At 52.3% G+C, this 19,782-nt stretch overlaps 7 protein-coding genes across 7 annotated transcripts; 5 read left to right on the top strand and 2 right to left on the bottom strand.

The window, feature by feature from the left end:
* Nucleotides 1–439: 439 nt before the first annotated feature.
* On the top strand, nucleotides 440–2,144 carry A1O1_06321 (uncharacterized protein; the record flags this gene model as incomplete). Its single annotated transcript, XM_007727200.1, has 3 exons — nucleotides 440–614; nucleotides 694–1,182; nucleotides 1,234–2,144. 3 exons carry the CDS (start codon nucleotides 440–442, stop codon nucleotides 2,142–2,144), a joined length of 1,575 nt encoding a protein of 524 aa, XP_007725390.1.
* A 475-nt stretch (nucleotides 2,145–2,619) lies between these two features.
* Nucleotides 2,620–4,369, top strand: A1O1_06320 (uncharacterized protein; the record flags this gene model as incomplete). The annotated part of the gene is made up of 2 exons (XM_007727199.1): nucleotides 2,620–2,686; nucleotides 2,793–4,369. The coding sequence occupies 2 exons, from the start codon at nucleotides 2,620–2,622 to the stop codon at nucleotides 4,367–4,369; spliced, it is 1,644 nt and encodes a 547-aa protein (XP_007725389.1).
* A 291-nt stretch (nucleotides 4,370–4,660) lies between these two features.
* On the bottom strand, nucleotides 4,661–7,934 carry A1O1_06319 (uncharacterized protein; the record flags this gene model as incomplete). Its single annotated transcript, XM_007727198.1, has 2 exons — nucleotides 4,661–6,468; nucleotides 6,524–7,934. 2 exons carry the CDS (start codon nucleotides 7,932–7,934, stop codon nucleotides 4,661–4,663), a joined length of 3,219 nt encoding a protein of 1,072 aa, XP_007725388.1.
* Nucleotides 7,935–10,530: 2,596 nt separating this feature from the next.
* Nucleotides 10,531–12,010, top strand: A1O1_06318 (uncharacterized protein; the record flags this gene model as incomplete). The annotated part of the gene is made up of 4 exons (XM_007727197.1): nucleotides 10,531–11,133; nucleotides 11,183–11,349; nucleotides 11,404–11,617; nucleotides 11,669–12,010. The coding sequence occupies 4 exons, from the start codon at nucleotides 10,531–10,533 to the stop codon at nucleotides 12,008–12,010; spliced, it is 1,326 nt and encodes a 441-aa protein (XP_007725387.1).
* A 579-nt stretch (nucleotides 12,011–12,589) lies between these two features.
* Nucleotides 12,590–15,010, top strand: A1O1_06317 (aconitate hydratase, mitochondrial; the record flags this gene model as incomplete). Its single annotated transcript, XM_007727196.1, has 1 exon — nucleotides 12,590–15,010. The coding sequence occupies one exon, from the start codon at nucleotides 12,590–12,592 to the stop codon at nucleotides 15,008–15,010; it is 2,421 nt and encodes an 806-aa protein (XP_007725386.1).
* Nucleotides 15,011–15,540: 530 nt separating this feature from the next.
* A1O1_06316 (uncharacterized protein) lies at nucleotides 15,541–16,467 on the top strand (the record flags this gene model as incomplete). Its single annotated transcript, XM_007727195.1, has 1 exon — nucleotides 15,541–16,467. One exon carries the CDS (start codon nucleotides 15,541–15,543, stop codon nucleotides 16,465–16,467), a length of 927 nt encoding a protein of 308 aa, XP_007725385.1.
* A 404-nt stretch (nucleotides 16,468–16,871) lies between these two features.
* On the bottom strand, nucleotides 16,872–18,297 carry A1O1_06315 (uncharacterized protein; the record flags this gene model as incomplete). The annotated part of the gene is made up of 2 exons (XM_007727194.1): nucleotides 16,872–17,026; nucleotides 17,304–18,297. The coding sequence occupies 2 exons, from the start codon at nucleotides 18,295–18,297 to the stop codon at nucleotides 16,872–16,874; spliced, it is 1,149 nt and encodes a 382-aa protein (XP_007725384.1).
* Between the last annotated feature and the right edge of the window lie 1,485 nt (nucleotides 18,298–19,782).

Genomic DNA, 19,782 nt, shown 5'->3' with positions numbered 1-19,782 from the left:
CAAAGTAAAGGACAGAGAAATGACGTGATAGAAGGAGAGCACGACTCTGAGCCGAGCAACAGCCTGCGCATCGCTTGAGTTCGGCCTGTCAATAGATGCGATTTCAATACATCCTCCCACAGCATTTTTATCTTTCACGGTTGCTTCCGATGCCGATTTCTGCTTCGCTGTGAAGAACAGCCGAAAAAGCAACCAGGGGAGTGCCTTGCTATAACTCCTGCTTCCTCGATTGGTGGGCGCCCGCATACAGGTTCGGGTCACATCCCAGTCAACGTATCGCAAGGCCCTGTTGAACCTCCTCGTCTCCTGCTTCGCCCTCACTTTTCCCCCGAGAACCGTCCGTCGTTCGTCACGCGGCCATATCGAGCCTCCCGAATGTTCACCTTGATGTTTCGGGCCGTGTCGCAATCTTGATGAAGGACCGCCTGTAATCATCAACATGTCCAGCAATACTCCAACACCTGCGAAAGGAGGCCTGTCTCTCTACGCCAATCTACTCGACCCAAACAGTGCTACGGCTGGCACAATCTCAAGCGCGCCAGTGTCGTACGCCAGGCCGGCTGAAAGCTCTCCTGAACAAGATGAAGCTGTTAAGAAACAGCAAGCACTCGCCGGTATATACAACATCGTAAGGATCTAAAGGTTTGCCGAATAGTTTTGCTCACGTGTGCCATGCGTTTTGGTGATATACAGCTTCCCTAAGGTTTCAACCTACCAAAAGACCGCAATTGGCGGCCCAAAAGGCGAAGGCGAAGGCCATCGCTGGCAAATTCGCGGCCTTGTCATCCACAACCTTCAGCGCTCCAACAGTGCCTCGCTCTGAGGGCACAGAAAATGCTTCGACAGACGCCCCGACCACTCGGCCATCTGCGCCCAAGACAACTCTTGCAGACTGGACTGCTGGCGCCTCCGACGATGACGACGTGAACAACTTCTACACGAGCGGGCAACGACCACGTGTCACCCGCAAAAAACGCAAGAAGAACCAGGATAATGGCGGTTTCGCTCAAAATTGGGATGACATCTATGACCCCAGTCGGCCAAACAACTATGAGGAATACAAGCATAGTGAAGAAAAGGTTCGCGAGGTCAGAGAATGGAAAGATCTGCTCTATAGACATCGCTTGAGACGGAGAGACACCGGCGAGTCGACGGATGATGACTACAGCCGTCCCCTGAACCGTAAGAACCGGAGAGGAAACGGTCGTTGCGCTCTCAGCTGACTCTTTGTAGGACAATTCGCTCCACCGGGCATGTCTTTTGCTCCGCCGCCAAATTTGAATGACGAGAGCTCTCCGGCCATTTCTACACCACCGCCGCCGCCTGCTGATGTGCCAGATGATCCAACAGGCGAAGATGCATACCTCCGTCGGATGAGGTTGACGCAGACGCAGCCAACTCAGACGCCGCCGCCGCCCGAAGTGCAACCTCCACCCCAAGTCCAGCCTCCACCAGGTCAGATTGCGCGAGCGCCGGTTCGTTACAACCTGCCTGCGGCACCGGCAGAGATACCTGCTTCTGACGCCGAACTGGAAGAGAAACTTGCACAGTCGGAACAAGAGGCCAACGACTCCGCTGACAATCAACCGTCGAAACGTCCTGGTCAAGCAGGATTTGCGGAACGTCTGATGTCGAAATATGGTTGGAGCAAAGGTCAAGGTCTAGGTGCCCAAGGAAGTGGAATCATCAATCCCCTGTACGCCAAAGTCGACAAGCGGAAGAAGAAATCCGATGCCGATGGTGGCGGCTACGCTACACCTATTGGCACAGGCAAGATCCTCGGTGGGAACAAATCCAAAGTCGCTCAAGAGGAAGAGGAAGGCAAATTCGGAGCCATGTCAGAGGTCATTCGACTAGAAGGCATGCTGAACGGCCTGGATCTGGACGAGGAGCTGGCTCAAGGGGAGGGAGGAATCATGCAAGAGATTGGCGAGGAATGTGGTGAAAAGTACGGCACCGTCCAGAGAGTCTACATTCACCGACCCGAAGCCGAGGAGGATGAGCCGCTGGTATTTGTCCATTTTGTGAGCCAGCTGAGCGCGTTGAGGGCAGTCAACGCATTGGAAGGGCGTATCTTCAACGGCAACGCCATCAAGGCGAAATTCTGGCCCAAGGAGCGGTTTGATCAAGCAGACTATATCTAGAGATCTCGGTGACCATGATGATGTCCAAGTCTGGCATGTTGAAGACTTGTAGTAGCAAAGACATGAGCACCGAGTAAACAAGCTGCAATTGTCGAACGATTTGTCGCTGATGTCAGGGATATCCAACATTTACTCTGTAGAATAGAAAGTATATCAGCCTGAATGCTCTGTTGATGATGAAGAGGCTACAAGCGGCAAGCGAACAAGGCCCGACGCGTCAGGGGCACGGCGCGATATGGTACGTATAGAGCAAATTGATTTGAATGCATCATCCAACCGTCGCAGTATCACAGGTGTCCTGGCCCATTCTCAAAGGGTTCAAGTTTCCTATGCTGTCCTGACCCTTGACTCTTGACATTAACCGTTACCATCTCCTCCGACGTCCAACCTGGGCGCAACTCGAACAACAAGCTCGACAGCGACAACTGAAGTGTCCCATCTCCCTCTGTGCGCACACAGACTTACGATGACCGACATGGCCGCAATCAATCGCGCCTTTGCGCACGACGATGTCCTGAAGCAGAAGATCTTCGACGTACTGAGTATGTTTGGATTCCGCGAACCTGAACCTGTCCTGCTCCTCAATGGCATTGTCATGGCCTTCACTCTCTACGCTCTACGGAACACCCATCTCTAACCTCTACGTAGACGTCAATCCCCAGTACGACACGCTATTTGAGGAAATTGCACGGTACATCCTCTACTACGGCCCGCAGAGCCTCAATAACGGCGACAACGACCAACTCCATGCGTCGAAGAAGCGGAAACTCACAAACGGCAGCCTCCCCATCACCTCTATCTCCGGCCCAAACAGCCAAGACGGGACCCAGGAGCAAAAAGGACCTCGTCAAGTGATCCTAGAAGCAAGAGATATCTCGTTCTCCCTACCCCAGCGAAAGAAACTACACCTCGGAATCGCGCAATACGGCACAGACATGCACGACCCAGACACGACGTTTACGATATTCACGCGGAACCCTGCCACGAGCCAGATCGACATGGAAGTGCCTCTCTCGCGATTCGCCTACGCGCTGCGGCTGCCTGTGCCCGAAAAGGCGGCGAAACAGTACAATTTCTGCCTTATTCCCCGGACTGGGGGGGATTTGAACAGTCTTCCTCCTCCCGAACCGATCATCTGGACGGTCAACCATGGGGCCCTGAAATCATGCCACGTTTCCAGTCCCGAGCTGGCCAAGATCGCATCCGGCCCGGACGAGATCCTCGAGAAGGCTCTGGACTTCCTTCTGCAAAAGAGCAGTGGAATCAACCTGACGTTTCCGACCGCGGAGGAGTTCGCCAGCGCCAAACCCGAATCTCACCGCAAGGGCGATAAAGCTTATCACGTCAAGGCCTTCCGCGGCAGTAAAGACGGATACCTGTTTTTCTTGCACACCGGCATCTTCTTCGGGTTCAAGAAGCCGCTTTCCTTCTTCGCGTTCGACGATATCGAGTCTATCTCGTATACTTCAGTCTTACAGCGCACCTTTAATCTCAATATCGCGTACAGATTACCGCCCGGGTCGTCTGATGGTGCTGGGGCGAATGATGTTCCCGTGCAGGAAGTCGAGTTCTCTATGCTGGACCAGGCCGATTTTCCTGGCATAGACGCCTACGTGAAACGACATGGCTTGCAGGATGCCAGTCTCGCCGAGTCGCGCAGAGCTACTAAGAAAGCCAATGCTGCTGCCGCTGCCGCCGCCGCGAATGGAAGTGGGAAGCAGGAAGCGGGAACTGAGGGAGTCGGTGGATCTGGAGACGAAGAAGATACCCGGACCGAATTGGAAAAGGCGCAACAGCAGCTCGAGGATGAGGAGGATGAGGAAGAAGAGGATTACGATCCTGGCAGTGAAGGCGAGAGCGACGGAAGTGGGAGTGACGAGGACAGCGAGGATGATGACAACGGTGCGCAGCAGAATATGCGACAAACAAGGAGGAAGACCAAGACGAAGAGTCGTGATCTGGTTGCTGAAGAATTGGGCAGCGAGGCTGAAGATGTCAGTGTCACTGAAGCTGAGGATGGAGGACGCGTAGAGGCAGAAGACGGCGACGAGGAAGGGGAGGTATATGAGGAGGAAGAAGAGGAGGAGGAGGAGGAGGAGGAGCAGGCCGATCAAGCTCAGGCTGTACCATCGACCGGCAAAGGCGATCCTTCAAGCCCAGTCCATCAGCCTGCTTGGAAACATGACCCTGGCATGCCCGATCCAGATGATGAGGATCAATTGTGAAATAGATCAGTCAGAACCACCACAAAGGCCACAAAGAACAGACAGCAAGTTCTCTCTGCCATGGGACTACATGACACTGGATTGTCAATACCCGAAACCAGACCGTGAGCCTATAAGAAACCAATTGCCAAAGCTTCGGCCAACATTCCACTTGGTAATCATACAGTAATTAATTGTAACAACGTTCTAATCTGTATCAAAGTTTCTGTCAGCCTTGCGCGCCGTCCCAACCAATTTTTCCCATTCAGTCCCGACTCCATCATTGATATAAGAATATTACAATACATGTCGCTATGCAGGGGTATCTCCGTTAATCAACTCGTCTATTTTCCAGAGCACATCAATGGCACGGAACGGCTTCGGTAGCACGGCATCAACCCCAGCCTCGAACGCCGCATCGATCTGCTCGGCCCTCGCGTTCGCCGTTATAGCAATGATGGGAACCTGCCTGGTCAGGGTACCTTGGTCCTGCAGCTCGCGGATCCGTCGGGTGCAGCTGAGGCCGTCCAGGACTGGCATTTCGACATCCATCAATATACAATCGATGTCGATGTCGAGGTTCGAAGATGGGTCTTCACTTTCGGGGGCGCTCTGGTTTTGGCTGTGCCACGCTCTCAGTCGTGGGAGGAAATCCAACGCTTCGGCCCCGTTGTTCGCCGTGTGCACCGTACATCCCATGCGTTCGAGCTGCTTGGTGAGCACTTGGGTATTGATAACATTGTCCTCGACCAGGAGGACTCGCACGGGCGGTGGCTCCTCTGGCAGGGGCGGGTGGATCTGCTGGGGGTGCGGACCTGTGATTCGGCGCGACAGCGATGGCCGTCGTGAGATAGCCGGTGATGTTGGAGATTTAAGAATTTGTGCGTGATCTTGTGAAGATGCTGCTTTGCGTGCCTCGATGTAGAACGCAAAGGTGCTCCCTTTCCCAGGCGCAGAGATAACGCCAATCTCACCCCCCATGTTCTCTGTAAGCTCGCGGGAGACGAACAGTCCAAGGCCCGATCCACCATATTTGATGTGGGTCTTTTCCGTTCCTTGTTGGAAACGGTGGAACAGTCTTGCCATTTCTTCCTGTTCCATGCCCTTTCCCGTGTCCGACACGGAAAAAAGCAGATACACAAGGTCACCATCGCCCCAATCTCCTGACGAAGTTATATCTCTTCTGCGGTGATCGCTTCGGAACCATTTGACACCTTGCAAAGACGGCGGCGGAAGAGTGAGGAAGGCTGACCGTCGGACAGTGATTTTTCGGACCTGTTCCATTTTCGTGAACTTGATGGCGTTGGTGAGGAGATTGATGAATATCTGCGTAAGACGCGACGGATCCAATGAAACCCAATCCACCCCACATTTGGCATACATGTCGTCTGCTATATTTTCGACGACGATGGAATTTGTTTCGAACTCGGCGTGGAACATCGTCAGGGCAGAATCCACCACAGCGTGTGGTTGGGCCACGACCGGAGTGATTGAAAGAAGTTGAGAATCGAGTTTGGACAGGGTAAGCACATCGTCGATAATTCTCTTTTGGTGGGCGGCGCAGAGCAGGATTGTTCTCGCATTTTCGACATTTTCCCGAAGTATGTCGAGCACGGCGTGCTTGGAATCGTGCTTTTGACCATGACTGTTGTCAAGAGAGGAGGCAATCCCATCTGCAAGTTGAGTGATGGCTGACAGAGGGTTCCTCATCTCATGTGAAACCACGTCAATGAAGGCCTCCTGGAGTCTGCGGGCTTCCGTTGCTTCAACCGCCAGACGACTTTGAATCTCCTCTGTCCATTTAGTACGGCTGATGTCGGTGACACAGCCAACCACGCTGTGGGTGACGCCGTTATCCATGACCGGAAAGGCGTTTGCCAAGATCCAGCAATTCTCTTCCTGTGGGTTGGGATTCCCTGCAGTGGGCGGTGGGAGCCACTTTCTGTTCAGGCGGAATTCCTGCTCGATCGACTTGTGCTGATCGACCATGACGGACCAATTTTCCATACAAAATTCACGCTCATCGGGATGGAGCACTTCGGCGAACGAGTACTCATACTGGTCTTCGACCGAATGGCCGGTGATGGCATAGAACTGTGAGTTTGCCCATACGATATTTCCTGGAATAAAGGTCAGCAAGGAGAGCGAAGGGACGGAATAAATCCAGTGTCTTACCGTCCGGGGTGACGCGAATCATGCCAACAGGACCGTGCTCTGCAATCTCTCTGATTTGCCTCTCCCGGTGGGCTAATTGCATTGTGATCCTCTCGGCACGTTGGTGGGCTTCCTCGCGGTCAATGGCAAATGCTATCGTCGCTGACACTTGCCGGCAAATAGCATTGATAAAGGCGTCGTCTGCAGGTTGATATCGCCTTCGCGGACTCCATCCGAAGACAATGATGCCAAGTAGGGCGGTGCTGACAGATACTGGTACCAGAATCAGGGTGACTGGAGCTTCACCATAGCCGCGCCAGGCAAAGCCATCGAGAAGTCCATCAGGCAGGGATCCGTCGGCTTTGTGAAGAACAACTGGTTTATGTGTAGTCTTCACTTTGCGGTAGAAGAAGGGAAAGCCTGTTGACCCGTCATAAATGTCAACGCGCTCTGGGACAAGAGGGTGACCATCTGGAGGGAGACCGAGCGATCCTCGTAAGGTCAACAGGCAGGCCGAAGTGCTATCCTCCGCGGAATAAGCGAATGCCATGGGAAAGTCCTGCTCGTTTGTTCCGAGTGCGTCGATGACGTGCTTCCATACCGAGCCGTTGGCGTCTTCAGGTGAGGCAGATATTGCATAGAGGGTGTCTGACCTCCTCTTGCTGATTTTTTCGGTGGTAGTCTCTGTCGCCCTATTGTAAAATCCAGTGATTTGACCATTTTCCCCTCGTATGGGAAGAAGTGCCCCATCCCAGAACGTCTCTTCTTTGCGACCGTCAGGCTGCTCTGGGTATACCGCTACATTCAGATTTTCCAAACCATGCTTCAGCTCTTGCATTGTATCATAGAAAGGTTGCAGGTCAGGCCACACTTCCTTCCACACTTCCTTGAAAGGTCTACCTTGAATGCCAGCATGACCTTTGAGCCGTTTTGTGACATCTTCATATGCCCTCTGGTTAAAACAAGCACAAAGTGACGGACCCCAGTAGATGACAGCCGGACCGGGCTCTGCGAACAATAGGTTGACCGCGGTTCTCAGGGAGATGGGCCAGGTTCCCAAGGGTCCAAATTCTGTAAGAGCCCAGTCGACTCCGGTCAAAAACCATTGCCATTCGTTGCTTATGGGGAGAAGTTGCGTCCAGGACTGGGCAGAACTGTCGAGAGAAAGTTGAGAAGAGAACGGCGTAGAAAGTTGGGTAGAAACTTCATCAATGAGAATAGGCAGTTTTGTTGGTTCCGAGTTTGTAAGCATCCACCGGCCAGTCGACTTGTTGAAGGTAGCCTGAGAGCTGTTCAGGTCGCTGTTTGTGCCCTCATCGAGCTGAATGGTCCATCGCTCCTTGCCGTCGGGGCCCACAGAGGACAATATTCCCAAGTCTTGAAGCGTAAACTTCTGGTCGCGTCGGACTGTGTCGAACACATTCATGCCCATAGCGACCTTGCTCGTGGGATTGATTTGAAAGCACGCGGCTTGAGTGCGATCAAGTCATTTCCTGTAAGGAATGATCCAGAACGACGTTGTGGAAAGAGATTTGTTCGATATGTCGCATTCTTGCAGCGGAAAGCCGCCCTAGATATCCGTGACCAAATTGTTCCAGAGCGATGCGAATGCCACTGCGGTCGACGGCTGGGACAACCCGACGGGACCGTCAATGGCGAGGCTGCAGTAAATGTATCTATGTCGACACGTTTTCTCAGGTTCGTAACAGGCAATAAGAACAAAAATGAGATCGATAACGAAGTTTGGTACACAGGCTGTAATCGTGGCAACCCCCGGGGCCGTGCAGGTCAATAAGTGACGATCCTGGCGGACAGTTGACCTGATGTGTAGGGAGCCCACTTCGCCCGTAACTTTGTGGATTAGGCCATCGTGAGCTTGCTGTCGATGGGTCCGGGTGGCTGAAGCGCCCCGGCTCCAGGGATACTAGCCATCTAGGCCCCATGAGTTGTGGTCTCCTCTCCAGTACAGTTCTCCAGATAGCCTTCCTCTTCAACCCGATCACATCCGGCCGACCATGACTTGTGAGGCATACCCGCCCTGAATGCTTTGCGGATGTTTTGCATGGCGGCGGTAACCAACAGGAGCGGGAAGTTTGAGTGGGTTGTGGAGATATCGACGATGGTCGTCCGAGAGCCGACTAGCCGACCGAAACAAATGCAACAATATTCTTTGAATCAATAATATACTCTGTACCGCAACCCAATAAAGATCCCTGTCTAGGAGTCTGTCAATCGACGTCACCAGTGGTCCGTTTGGGGACGAACGCCCGTCTTTTACTTCTCACCTGAGTATCCGAATTATAAGCGAAGGACAGGGACGGCTGGTTCGACATGATAGGCTCGTTCATGGGCGTTGAACCGTGTCTGTGTGTCTCTGGTGTCGGTCGCTTAAAGAGCTGATGGCTGCCACGAGGGACGCTGTGGGTTGTGGCTGAGGCTGGAGATTTGAACAACAGTCCGGCTCTCTTGTATTTCGATCAACGTTGATCATACAGCGATGGACTGTCAAACAGGTACGTAGTTGTTGGATCAAGGAGTATTCGAAGGTGGTGTCGGTCATCTGGTCCTGGACACGTTAGGAGCTGAGTGCCTACCGAACATAAGGTAGCTAAGGTCGGCAGGCACCTCCTACAAGACACCGGCCGTTACTGCGCAGTACAGAGCACGGGAGGTAAACTTCAAGTTAGTATAGGACTAGACCATTTGCAATCTAGTTCAGACTAATCTCCTCCCTAACAGTTCATGGAACGGACATCTTCGCTGTTTGCAAACCTATCAATATACTCCTCGTAGGAGAAAGGTCTCTAAATCCTTCCCTGGGCTTCAATGGCGCCTTGATTCACACCAAATTCGAGCTGAAGAACCTGGAGCTGACTGTATATGGGGTTGTATCATTCCGACATGGTAGGATGCCCTGCCAAATCGATCGTTTGGGGGTTCAAGCTTTGCAATACGCCAAAACGGCCGGCTGGACGAATAATACTGGGTGACTTATTGATGCGATGGTGAAGGCCGCCGCGAGATATTCGGATCAGAGCGCAGAACCTTCCTTTAGTCCTTTGATCTGGTGCAAGTCGAAAGACAAGCCTCACAGAAAGCAAGTTCACCGGCGAATCCAGCAGCTCTGGGGTCGGCAGCCTTACTTCCCTCCGATCATGGTTTGTCCCAACTACCATGCTGCAAAGCGTCAAGTCGATTATTTTGTCCGCAAGACACCCAGATTTCGCATCAATTTGAAGATCGTGAAGAGGCTGCACTCAAGTCGAATGATGAGGACAGCACGGCGGTGACAAGGCTGGTCTCAGGAGCCTCCTAGCCCTCATCAGCCGGTACCTTACCTACCTTACCTTGAGTAAGTACCTAAGGGCCTGTTCGGCAAGTCATGTGTTGAAGTGCAAGCTTGTCTGTCAGTCAACGGCGCGACCGGAGCGGGCGCTTCCGCCAAGGCGAGGGGCAGCTCAGCGGTAGTAGCTAGTATGTAAGGTAGGTCAGGTAGGTAGGAATACAAGTAGTGAAATCAGGTCTGCATACTTCCTGGCCATCGTTTCAGGCTGGCTGTAATTGCTGTGGGACGAGAGTATATACATTCTCATCAGATAGTAGTAGAAGTACATGCACTGCAGTGATAGACTCTAGCAAGAGGATGAGGTTGAATACCGGTAGTTTAGAAGGTGGACTACTACTAGGTACTAATGCTCTGTTCTGTGCACCCTCGCTTAGTGTGTAAATGACCACTAATTAACCACCTGCACCGACCTCCCCCGCTTAGTATTTACTGACTACAGCGCCGCAGTCGTACATACCTACCTAATCACACCTACTTGCCCGCGGCGAACTGAGAACCGGATAGCCACCACTGCTCCTCCCAAACCTGAACGACCAGATAACCCTCCTGCGACGATCGGAAACCCCATGTTATCTTGCTCCGAGTGACGATTCAGTGACGGCGACGACCTGCTCCCGTTCCAAAACTGTCCGAAGCGTTCTCTCTCGAACCTCTTACACACATTTCATGCTCGTTCCTTGCCATGGCTGACTCGCCTATCATGAATGCGCCCTTAGGGCCCCAAGAGAAGCCAATATTGGACCAACTCCTCTTGGTCAGGGACAAGCTGCTTCTTTTGAAGCAGGACAAAAGCACATACCTCAAATCCTCTGATGTTCTACCGCTATACGAACAAGTCATCGAGCAAGTGTCCCTGCTGAATGAACTCCGCGGAACGGAGCATCTGGTACAGAACCGCGTCGATACCGTCCTAGACGACTGCCTACAACTGATCTCCCTATTCTTCATGGCTGTCGGACGCAATAACGAGGCGCCCGCCTTGTATGCCATGACCGGGAACATCACCCGCCTGTGCCATCATCTGAAAGAGGCGGCCTTTTATAGCAAGAAGGACCTGACCAGTCTCCAAAGCACAATCGCAAAGATGGAGGCTACGCTGGAGAATGGGACAGACAAATACTCTCATCATTTGCTGACAAGGATACAACATCGCCTGGAAGTGTGCAAAGCAATGTTAAGAGAATTGTGGGATTTCCTCGCGACTCTGTCTCCAGAAATGACTCCCACCTGGGAGAAGTTGGTTTCAATCCTGCGGGCGCTCGCAGCCTTGAACACCAGAAGCAAGGTTGGTCTCTGAAACACGTCGATGGGCCACTGCTGACAAGTGTCTGTAGTATAGTCAGAAAGATCTGGACGAACTACGCAAACAACTACTACAGATTCAAGCCACCATGAAAGACGGCCAGTTGCCGGACGAGTCGGGCAACACTCCGTCAGGACAAGACCTTGTAGTGCCTTTACTGAACAGGTGCCTGAGGTTCGCTGAAATGGTCGAGGAGAGGTATGGATCGCTACGCCGCCTATGGAACTACGGGGATGCTAACCGTTCCCAAAGAAAAGGCAAGATCGATGAGCGATTCAAGGATCTTTACGATCAACTCATCGAAATTCGCAATCAGCTTGATCGATTGACCATGACCCAAGCCTGGTCGCTGCGTGAGACCGATCTGTTTATGTGGCAACGGAAGTTGGATCGTATTGATGACTCCCGACAAGACGGCAACTTCTTTGACGCGGAGGGCCATCCGGCAGACTTGCACGCACAAAGAGTAGGTACATTCCCGGCGGGGTTGAAGTGTTCATTCTGACTTGTAAAACAGACCCTACTATATCTCATCCGTCGCGGTTATGCCTTCATCTACCAGCTTTTGGTTGCTTCGGAGCCGGTTTCGGAGGCCCTTCTACCCATCTACAACCAGTTGTTGACGCTGCGGAGATGTCTGGTCGAGGTTAAGAAAGCAGGGGGCGTGTCAAATCCCCGTGAATTATATCCCTATAGCATGAAACTCAATTCCATCGACAACATGCGGGTGGACGGCAAATTCCAGATTGGAAAAGACATCCCAGAAGGTCAAGGAAGCGTCAACGATCTGCTGGCGGAATGCTATGACCTTGCCTACGACCTAAGGACGGCTGCCGAGGAGGAGAATGAGGAATCATGATCTGAGGGTGGTTGTGTCCGAATTGTCATTTTCTGAATTGGGCGCGTTGGCGGCTGGAATACTTGATTACGAGCTATTGCAAACCTTGATCGCTGGGCGTGAACCCACGTGAACCGGGTGGCCTGCGTGCCGTGCTGGAAACCCTCAGTAGGCGCAAGAAGGAGTCGCAGCGGCAAAAGCCATGGGTTGATATCGGCTGGCGGTCATCTTTTTGCAGACATGTTGTACCCATTACAGGATTCTTCAATGATCATGTCCTTTTACCCATGTAAGGTATCCTCTAACCATTTACGAAGCCTCATGAACCCATCAGCATCATGCAGTACGTACAGACTACCATTCCTAGCTAAGGTACCTTCTAAATGATATCCGATTATGGGGAGTAGTCAATTAGATGCAATATGACTGGTGGCCTTGCGCACCTCGGCCCGCTTTTACCCCGAGATGAAGCCTTTTACTTATTTTAGCCTGCAGACGAAAAAAAATTGGGCTTGAATTGCCAGTCATTCGTCTGAGCAACGCAGTCACTTCTCTCTCCTTGCTGTTGTTCTCCCCTCTCATACGGACAGTACGCCAAACATGTCTGTCCTACTACAACGGGTGCCGCCCGTACGAGGGCGATGTCCACTCGACCTGGCCGCCTGCGCTCCTGCCCGCAGAGCACTCCGTCGAGGGTACGCGGTCCACGCCCAACCAACAGCTTCCAGGAGGAAAGCAGCCATTCCTCCATACCAGAAGATCCTGAAGAAATTCGAAGACGTCAGAGCCATTCTGGGATCTCGAAAGCTGACTCTCGCGGAGAAGATCCTCTATGCCCACCTTGACAACCCCGAGGAGTCATTGTTGACCAACACCGACAACGGCAACAAGATTCGTGGCAATGCCAACCTCAAGCTCAAGCCCGACCGAGTGGCTATGCAAGATGCGTCCGCTCAGATGGCCATTCTGCAATTCATGACCTGCAACCTTCCCTCTACGGCCGTTCCCGCGAGTATTCATTGTGACCACATGATTGTGGGGGAAAAGGGCGCAGACACCGACTTGCCCAACTCGATTGCCGGCAACAAGGAAGTGTTTGATTTTCTGGAGTCTGCCGCAAAGAGATATGGGATTGAATTTTGGCCCCCAGGTGCCGGCATCATTCATCAGACAGTGTTGGAGAACTACTCGGCACCAGGTCTGATGATGTTGGGTACTGACAGTCACACGCCAAATGCTGGGGGTCTAGGTGCCATCGCGATTGGTGTTGGTGGCGCTGATGCTGTTGATGCACTTGTTGACGCCCCATGGGAGTTGAAAGCGCCTAAGATTCTAGGTGTCCGTCTAGAGGGCAAACTGAGTGGCTGGACTTCACCAAAAGACGTGATCCTACACCTTGCAGGCCTCCTCACGGTCCGAGGCGGAACAGGCTCTGTCATCGAGTACCATGGACCTGGGGTCGACACACTGAGCTGCACTGGCATGTCTACGATATGTAACATGGGGGCCGAGGTTGGCGCCACCACGTCCATTTTCCCATTCTCCGACAACCACATTCCTTACCTGCAGGCTACAGGACGAGAGCAAATCATTGACGCCGTCCGAGGGATTGCGTACGGATCGGAAAAGCACAACTTCCTACGGGCCGATAAAGGAGCCGAATATGATCAAGAGATCACGATCAACTTGTCCGGCCTCGAGCCTCACATCAACGGACCCTTCACCCCTGATTTGTCAACGCCGTTGTCGAAGTTCAAGGATGCGGTTCAGACAAACAAATGGCCCGACACCTTTTCGGCAGGTCTCATCGGCAGCTGTACAAACAGTTCCTATGAGGATATGACTCGGGCGGAAGATTTGGTGAAGCAGGCACAAGCAGCAGGGTTGAAGCCGAAATCCGACTTTTTCATCACCCCTGGCAGTGAGCAGGTCCGCGCCACACTTGAGGATAACAAGACTATTGAGACATTTGAAAAAGCCGGCGGCACAGTGCTCGCCAACGCTTGCGGACCTTGTATCGGACAGTGGAAACGTACTGACGGGGTCAAGAAGGGCGAAGACAATGCCATTCTTTGCTCTTACAATCGCAACTTTCCCGGTCGAAACGACGGAAATCCTAGAACGATGAGTTTTCTGGCTTCTCCCGAGATCGTCACCGCCATTTCATATTCCGGATCCACCTCGTTCAATCCGATGACCGATGAGATCCCACTGCCTTCAGGCGAGAAATTCAAGTTCCAGCCTCCTGAAGGCTCCCAGCTACCAGGCTCGGGCTTCGCAATTGGGAATCCCGCATTTCTGCCGTCATCTGCTGAACCGGATCCCAGTGTCGAGGTTGTTGTGGACCCAGAGTCTGACCGACTGGCTCTTTTGGAACCGTTTGAGCCGTTCCCAGAAGGCGACCTCAAGGGGCTCAAGGTCTTGTACAAGGTTAAGGGTCAATGCACCACCGATACCATTTCTGCAGCCGGTCCATGGCTCAAATATAAAGGGCATCTCCCCAATATTGCCGAAAACACCCTTATCGGTGCCGTCAATGCAGCGACTGGGGAAACCAACGTTGCTTATGATGACGACGGCTCGAAATTCTCCATTCCAGATCTTGCGAAGAAATGGAAAGAGCAAGGTCAACATTGGCTGGTGGTGGCCGAAGACAATTACGGCGAAGGGTCCGCAAGAGAACATGCCGCTTTACAGCCGAGATATCTTGGAGGCCAGGTCATATTGGCCAAGAGCTTTGCACGTATCCATGAAACCAACCTCAAGAAGCAGGGAGTGGTGCCGTTGACCTTTGCGAATAAGGAAGACTATGATCGAATTGATGCATGTGACAAAGTCGACACAGAAGGTCTATGGGATGTCTTGCAGAACGGAGGCCAAGGCGAAATCAAGCTCCGCGTCACAAAGACAAATGGAGAAAGCTTCAGCATTCCAGTCAAGCATACATTGAGCAAAGACCAATGTGCGTTTATCCTGGCCGGAAGTGCTTTGAACCTGTTATCGAAGCAGAGCAAGAAATGAGCCGCGTCTCGAACTTCCTCTTTCGCGCAAAGTCCTCACCACCTGAGGCGGCGCCTCGGTGAAAATGTGTCTCTAAGAACAAATTGAACTTGAACCTGGGTCTTGGAGTTGGAACTTCTGCCCCTGCTTCGACCCCTGCACATATCGACATCTTGGCTGACCCAGGTATCCTGATTGGCTGCTTTGAGGTAGTATTGCAGGAGATTGACAGCATTGTGCTCGTTCAATGCACTCACAGCCACCCTTGTCGCGCCACTATGTCCAATCAACCCACAAATGGCAGGACGTCACGAAAGTGTTCAATCGGAAAACAGACATGCTTTGCTTGCCTATCTATCATCATCACTGGAACGGAGCAAACGACCACTCTGGGGCATTCGATGTGGCGATCTACATGCATACTTGCATGCCAATGCAGGTAACCACATACCAGATGACTTATAAATAAGTGTCTTTCCTCCTCGAACTCAATAGGGATGGAAGTCGTCACATCGAGAGTAACTAGGTGAGTTACACTCAGTGGAGTCATGATGCACTACTCCTCCACGACAATACGGTTCAGACCCGTCCTCCTTCTGGCATTCACCCTCAGCTTCTCCTTCACCAAGCTGGCGTATGCCTGGGGCTCACTTGGCCACGAGACCGTCGCCTGGATTGCACAATCCTATGTCTCACCGGCCACCGAATCAACGATCAAGGCTCTCTTAGAGTCCAACCGAACAGACTACATGGCCAACGTATCCACCTGGGCGGATTCATACCGATATACCAGTGAAGGCCGATGGACTGCACCTCTGCATTACATTGACGCAAACGATGATCCTCCGTCTTCCTGCTCGGTTGATTATGCTCGAGATTGCGGAGATGCCGGGTGCAGCGTCAGCGCCATCGTCAATTATACTTCGATTCTACTAAACGGCCATCATCGTCCATCCAGCAGTCGTAATGCGAGCAGTGCAGCCGTCCTCAAAGATGCAGCCAGATTCATAATTCATTTCATCGGCGATCTTCATCAACCTCTCCATGACGAAGCGCTCGATGTCGGCGGAAACACTATCAACGTCACCTATGATGGCGAAGACACTAATTTGCATCATATCTGGGACACGGAGATCGTGGAACAGCTTGCCGACGGGATGGACGCGCATGAGTTCGCCGAGAACCTCACCAAGTCTATCGAGGCTGGAGATTATGGCTGGAACGTTAATGGCTGGCTGAGTGGTGTCGTCTCGGTGAACAATACGTTGGCTACGGCAATGGAGTGGGCGAGCGAGGCCAATGCCTTTGTTTGTACCGATGTCCTGCAGGAAGGGGTCGATGCTGTCGAAGACGATGGGGATCTGAGCCGTAGTTATTATGAGGCTCATTATGATGTCGCCAGAGTGCAGATTGCAAAGGCAGGATATCGCTTGGGCATATGGTTGAACTTGATTGTCACTGGGAGGATGGATGGTTAGAATAGGGAACGAGCGGCACGGCAGGGCAGGGCAGGATATGAGACGAGATGTATATATGTGGTTGTGGTCGAACTCCCGTGTAGATCTGAAGATCGATCAATCCATGAGAATCCAGCATGGACTTCTATCACCATCACCTGCACCATCACCACATCATGTCCCGTAAGTGGCACGTGATTCATTAAGTGAGTATTCTTTGATATGGGCTGTGCGTGTGGCGTCCTTAATGCTATCATCCTAGCAATAGATTTCGGTTTCGCATCTGCAGCAGCTCAATTGTGTGTCATGTATCTCCCCATGGTGAATATAGAAGCATGCTTGTGTCCTGTGAGATGATGTCAACAGGCTGCGTATCTGTAATGGTTGGCACACGGCAGCGAGGCTGAATGGCGGCAGCGCCTCTCTCATCTCCAGATTCTGCCGCCATGCACGACCACAACCTTGTTGACTTGGTCAGGAGTCTCCTGCAACGACCCCGCGACCCAGCCCTCGATGCCTTCTTTCAGGAGACGTTGGTAGTTCTTGATCGTGGATTGCGTGTACCAAGCGATGTGCGAGGCTAGATTGGAGAAAAGAAGTCAGAAGGTAGTGTTCCAGCCTTGTCTTATAACGATCCACAAGAAAGAAAGAGAGGGGAAAAAGAGACACGGTTCGACCGCTGATGCATGGTAAGGAAAGAGACGAAGAGAAGAGAAGAGAAAATCCAGACAAGGAGTGATCAACAAAAGGGGAAATGAAGAGGACTTCCCAAAAGGAAAACATCAACAAACTTGCATGGAAGAGAACGTGGTGTACGGTCAGTATTCAGTAAGGTAAGGAGAGGAGGACCAACTCACAAATAGTCAAATTCGGCACGGCAGATTCCTCCCCTTTTGCCAGATCCGGCGTCAACGGGCCGGACCCAGGCCAGGCCGGCTCGATCTCGAGGACATCAGTGGCAGCACAGGCGATCCAGCCCTCCCTCAAGGCTTTGGCAAGGGCTGCCTCATTCACGATACCTCCACGAGCCATATTGATGAGCAGCGCGTCAGGACGCATCGCTCGCAATTCCGGCTCGGCGGTGAGATCGACCGTGTCATTCTCCTTAGGAAGACACACGCAGATGGTTGTGGCTTGTCTGATGATTTCGGCAAAGGACACTCTTCCGTCTCTGATTGTGTTTGTGGTGGTGGTGGTGGTGGTGTTTGTGGTGGTATTGATGTTGCCATTGCCAATCTGGCCAACATTCTTCCTCTCACTGATCAACACCTCACCAAACCCAACTGCCCTTGCGAGCTTTTCGATCTTCTGCCCCAGCGCGCCGTAGCCCATGATCCCCAGGGTTTCCTGGCCACAGCCTATCGGAGGACCGGACCAAAAGGCCTTGGTCAGCGTTCCCTGGTCGCGCCACTCGGTCGAGGCGGTGACCGAGTTATGGACGCGCACGACCTGTCTGCGAGCCGCGAAGTACAGGGCCAGGAAATGCTCGGCCACGGCGTCGACGTTGCCCGCGACGCAGTTGGTCACGGTGACGCCGCGGCGCGCACAGTCGTCTTTGTCGACCCAGCCGAGCCCGACGGCCATGACGGCCAGCATGCCCAGGTGCGGCGCGTGGTCCATGTCGCGCGGCGTCACGGGCACGACGCACGCGATCACGATCGTCGCGTCCTTGATGCGCTCCGCTACCTGGGCCGGGTCGGTGCGCGGGTGCAGCTCGATCGTGTGCGTGAAGGAGAACGCCGGCATGACGCAGTGTATCGCTTCCAGCACGACAATGTGGTGTTGGGCCCTGCCGGGTGGTAGGGGGGGTGGGTTCTGGAAGAAAGACGTGGTCTTCGAGTTGTTGGCCATCTTGAGACGGCTGGATGTGTTGAAGTTGTGTGAGGAAGAGGAAGAGGATAGGGGTGTTCTTTGGATTGTCTTCGAGAAGAGGTGCTGTGTCGAGTAAATCCCGCTTGAGACTGTTCGCCGTATGTTCTGTTTCGAGTAGATTCTGCTTGAGAGTCTCCTCTTCGTTCGCTGTTCCGGAAGGGTTCCTCCTAAACAATCAACAAGTCTCGTGAACTTGGCCCTCCTCGAGCTGGGAATCGATATCGAGGTATTCCTCCACACATTTGTCTCGCGATTAGCGCGGCTTATCCGTGTCCTCCACGTAGACGCTGCTCTGACAACCTCTGCCGTTGACAAGATCATACAAGATTGCCGAGTTCAAATGCAGTTCCGTGAGCTGAGTAAATCTCTCCTGTCGTCTCTTGATTCCCTGTCCGTATAGACAGCGAACGCACTTCGCGCTATGCAACCTCCTGCTGCCGAGGTCGTTGGACCATAAGTCTGACAATTGACAATTCGCGACAAGAAGAGCAGATGGAGATCAGAAACGTCGTTCTCCTCGTTATGACCGAAAGACCTAGCTTGTCTGGTCGATTTTAGTCTTTTTCCCAAGTGATAGGACAGACACCGCTTAGTAGATCCCTGAGGCAGTTAACTGTCCAATCCTAGATATCGTCGAGGCGCGTCTGTTCTGTATGTACCACGTTGTTGTCGACACCGTGCTGGAAGAATACGATAACGATCTCGAACTGTGGCTCCTCTCTCGTGAAGGAAACTGTCGTTTAAAAGAAACGACGACGACGAAGAAGAAAAGAAAGAAGAAGAAGAAAACGAAGGGCAAAATCACCGCTGATTGATATATTGATATATTGATATATATTGTCGAGAAGTTGATATAATCAGCACCAGGAAACCAGGTCGGCAAAGTCGTACGTAGATCGATGTATACGCCCTTAGGATGACATTGAAGACAACAATACCTAGTAGTAATACACAACCAAGTCTGTTCTGATTGATTGGATTACTGATCATCGGGACCCAGAGTGGACTGTGGTCTTCGGTCTCTCTCGGTCAACAACTTCATATCAGTTAGACTCTTTACTCAACAATCATCGGAATATACAGAGTTATATATCTCTCTCTTGATACTGTGGACAAGGACGGAGACCAGCGGTGGCAGATTCTTGAATAAGATATCTCTCTGTCATGCTACAAGGGAGCAGACCAACCACTCCAGAAAAGGAGGCCTAGGTGGTTATATATGTACATCTATATTCACTTACTATATGTGAATAGCCCTTTATGCACATTCCTTCTTGACCGGGGTGATGGACTGGAAGAGACCTAAGACATCAAGGTCTCAAGACTCGATGAGTTCTTTCCGTCAAGGTCAGGGATTCCCAGCCTTGCGTCGTTACATATTGACAGCCTCATCAGCCTATAGAGATACATCATACATGTATATATATATCGAGTCAACACATTCCCAAGGAACGCCCTACATTT

This window comes from Capronia coronata, assembly GCF_000585585.1.
Source record: "Capronia coronata CBS 617.96 chromosome Unknown acBCG-supercont1.5, whole genome shotgun sequence".
NCBI lineage: Eukaryota > Fungi > Ascomycota > Eurotiomycetes > Chaetothyriales > Herpotrichiellaceae > Capronia > Capronia coronata.
This window is presented reverse-complemented; position numbering and strand designations above follow the sequence as displayed.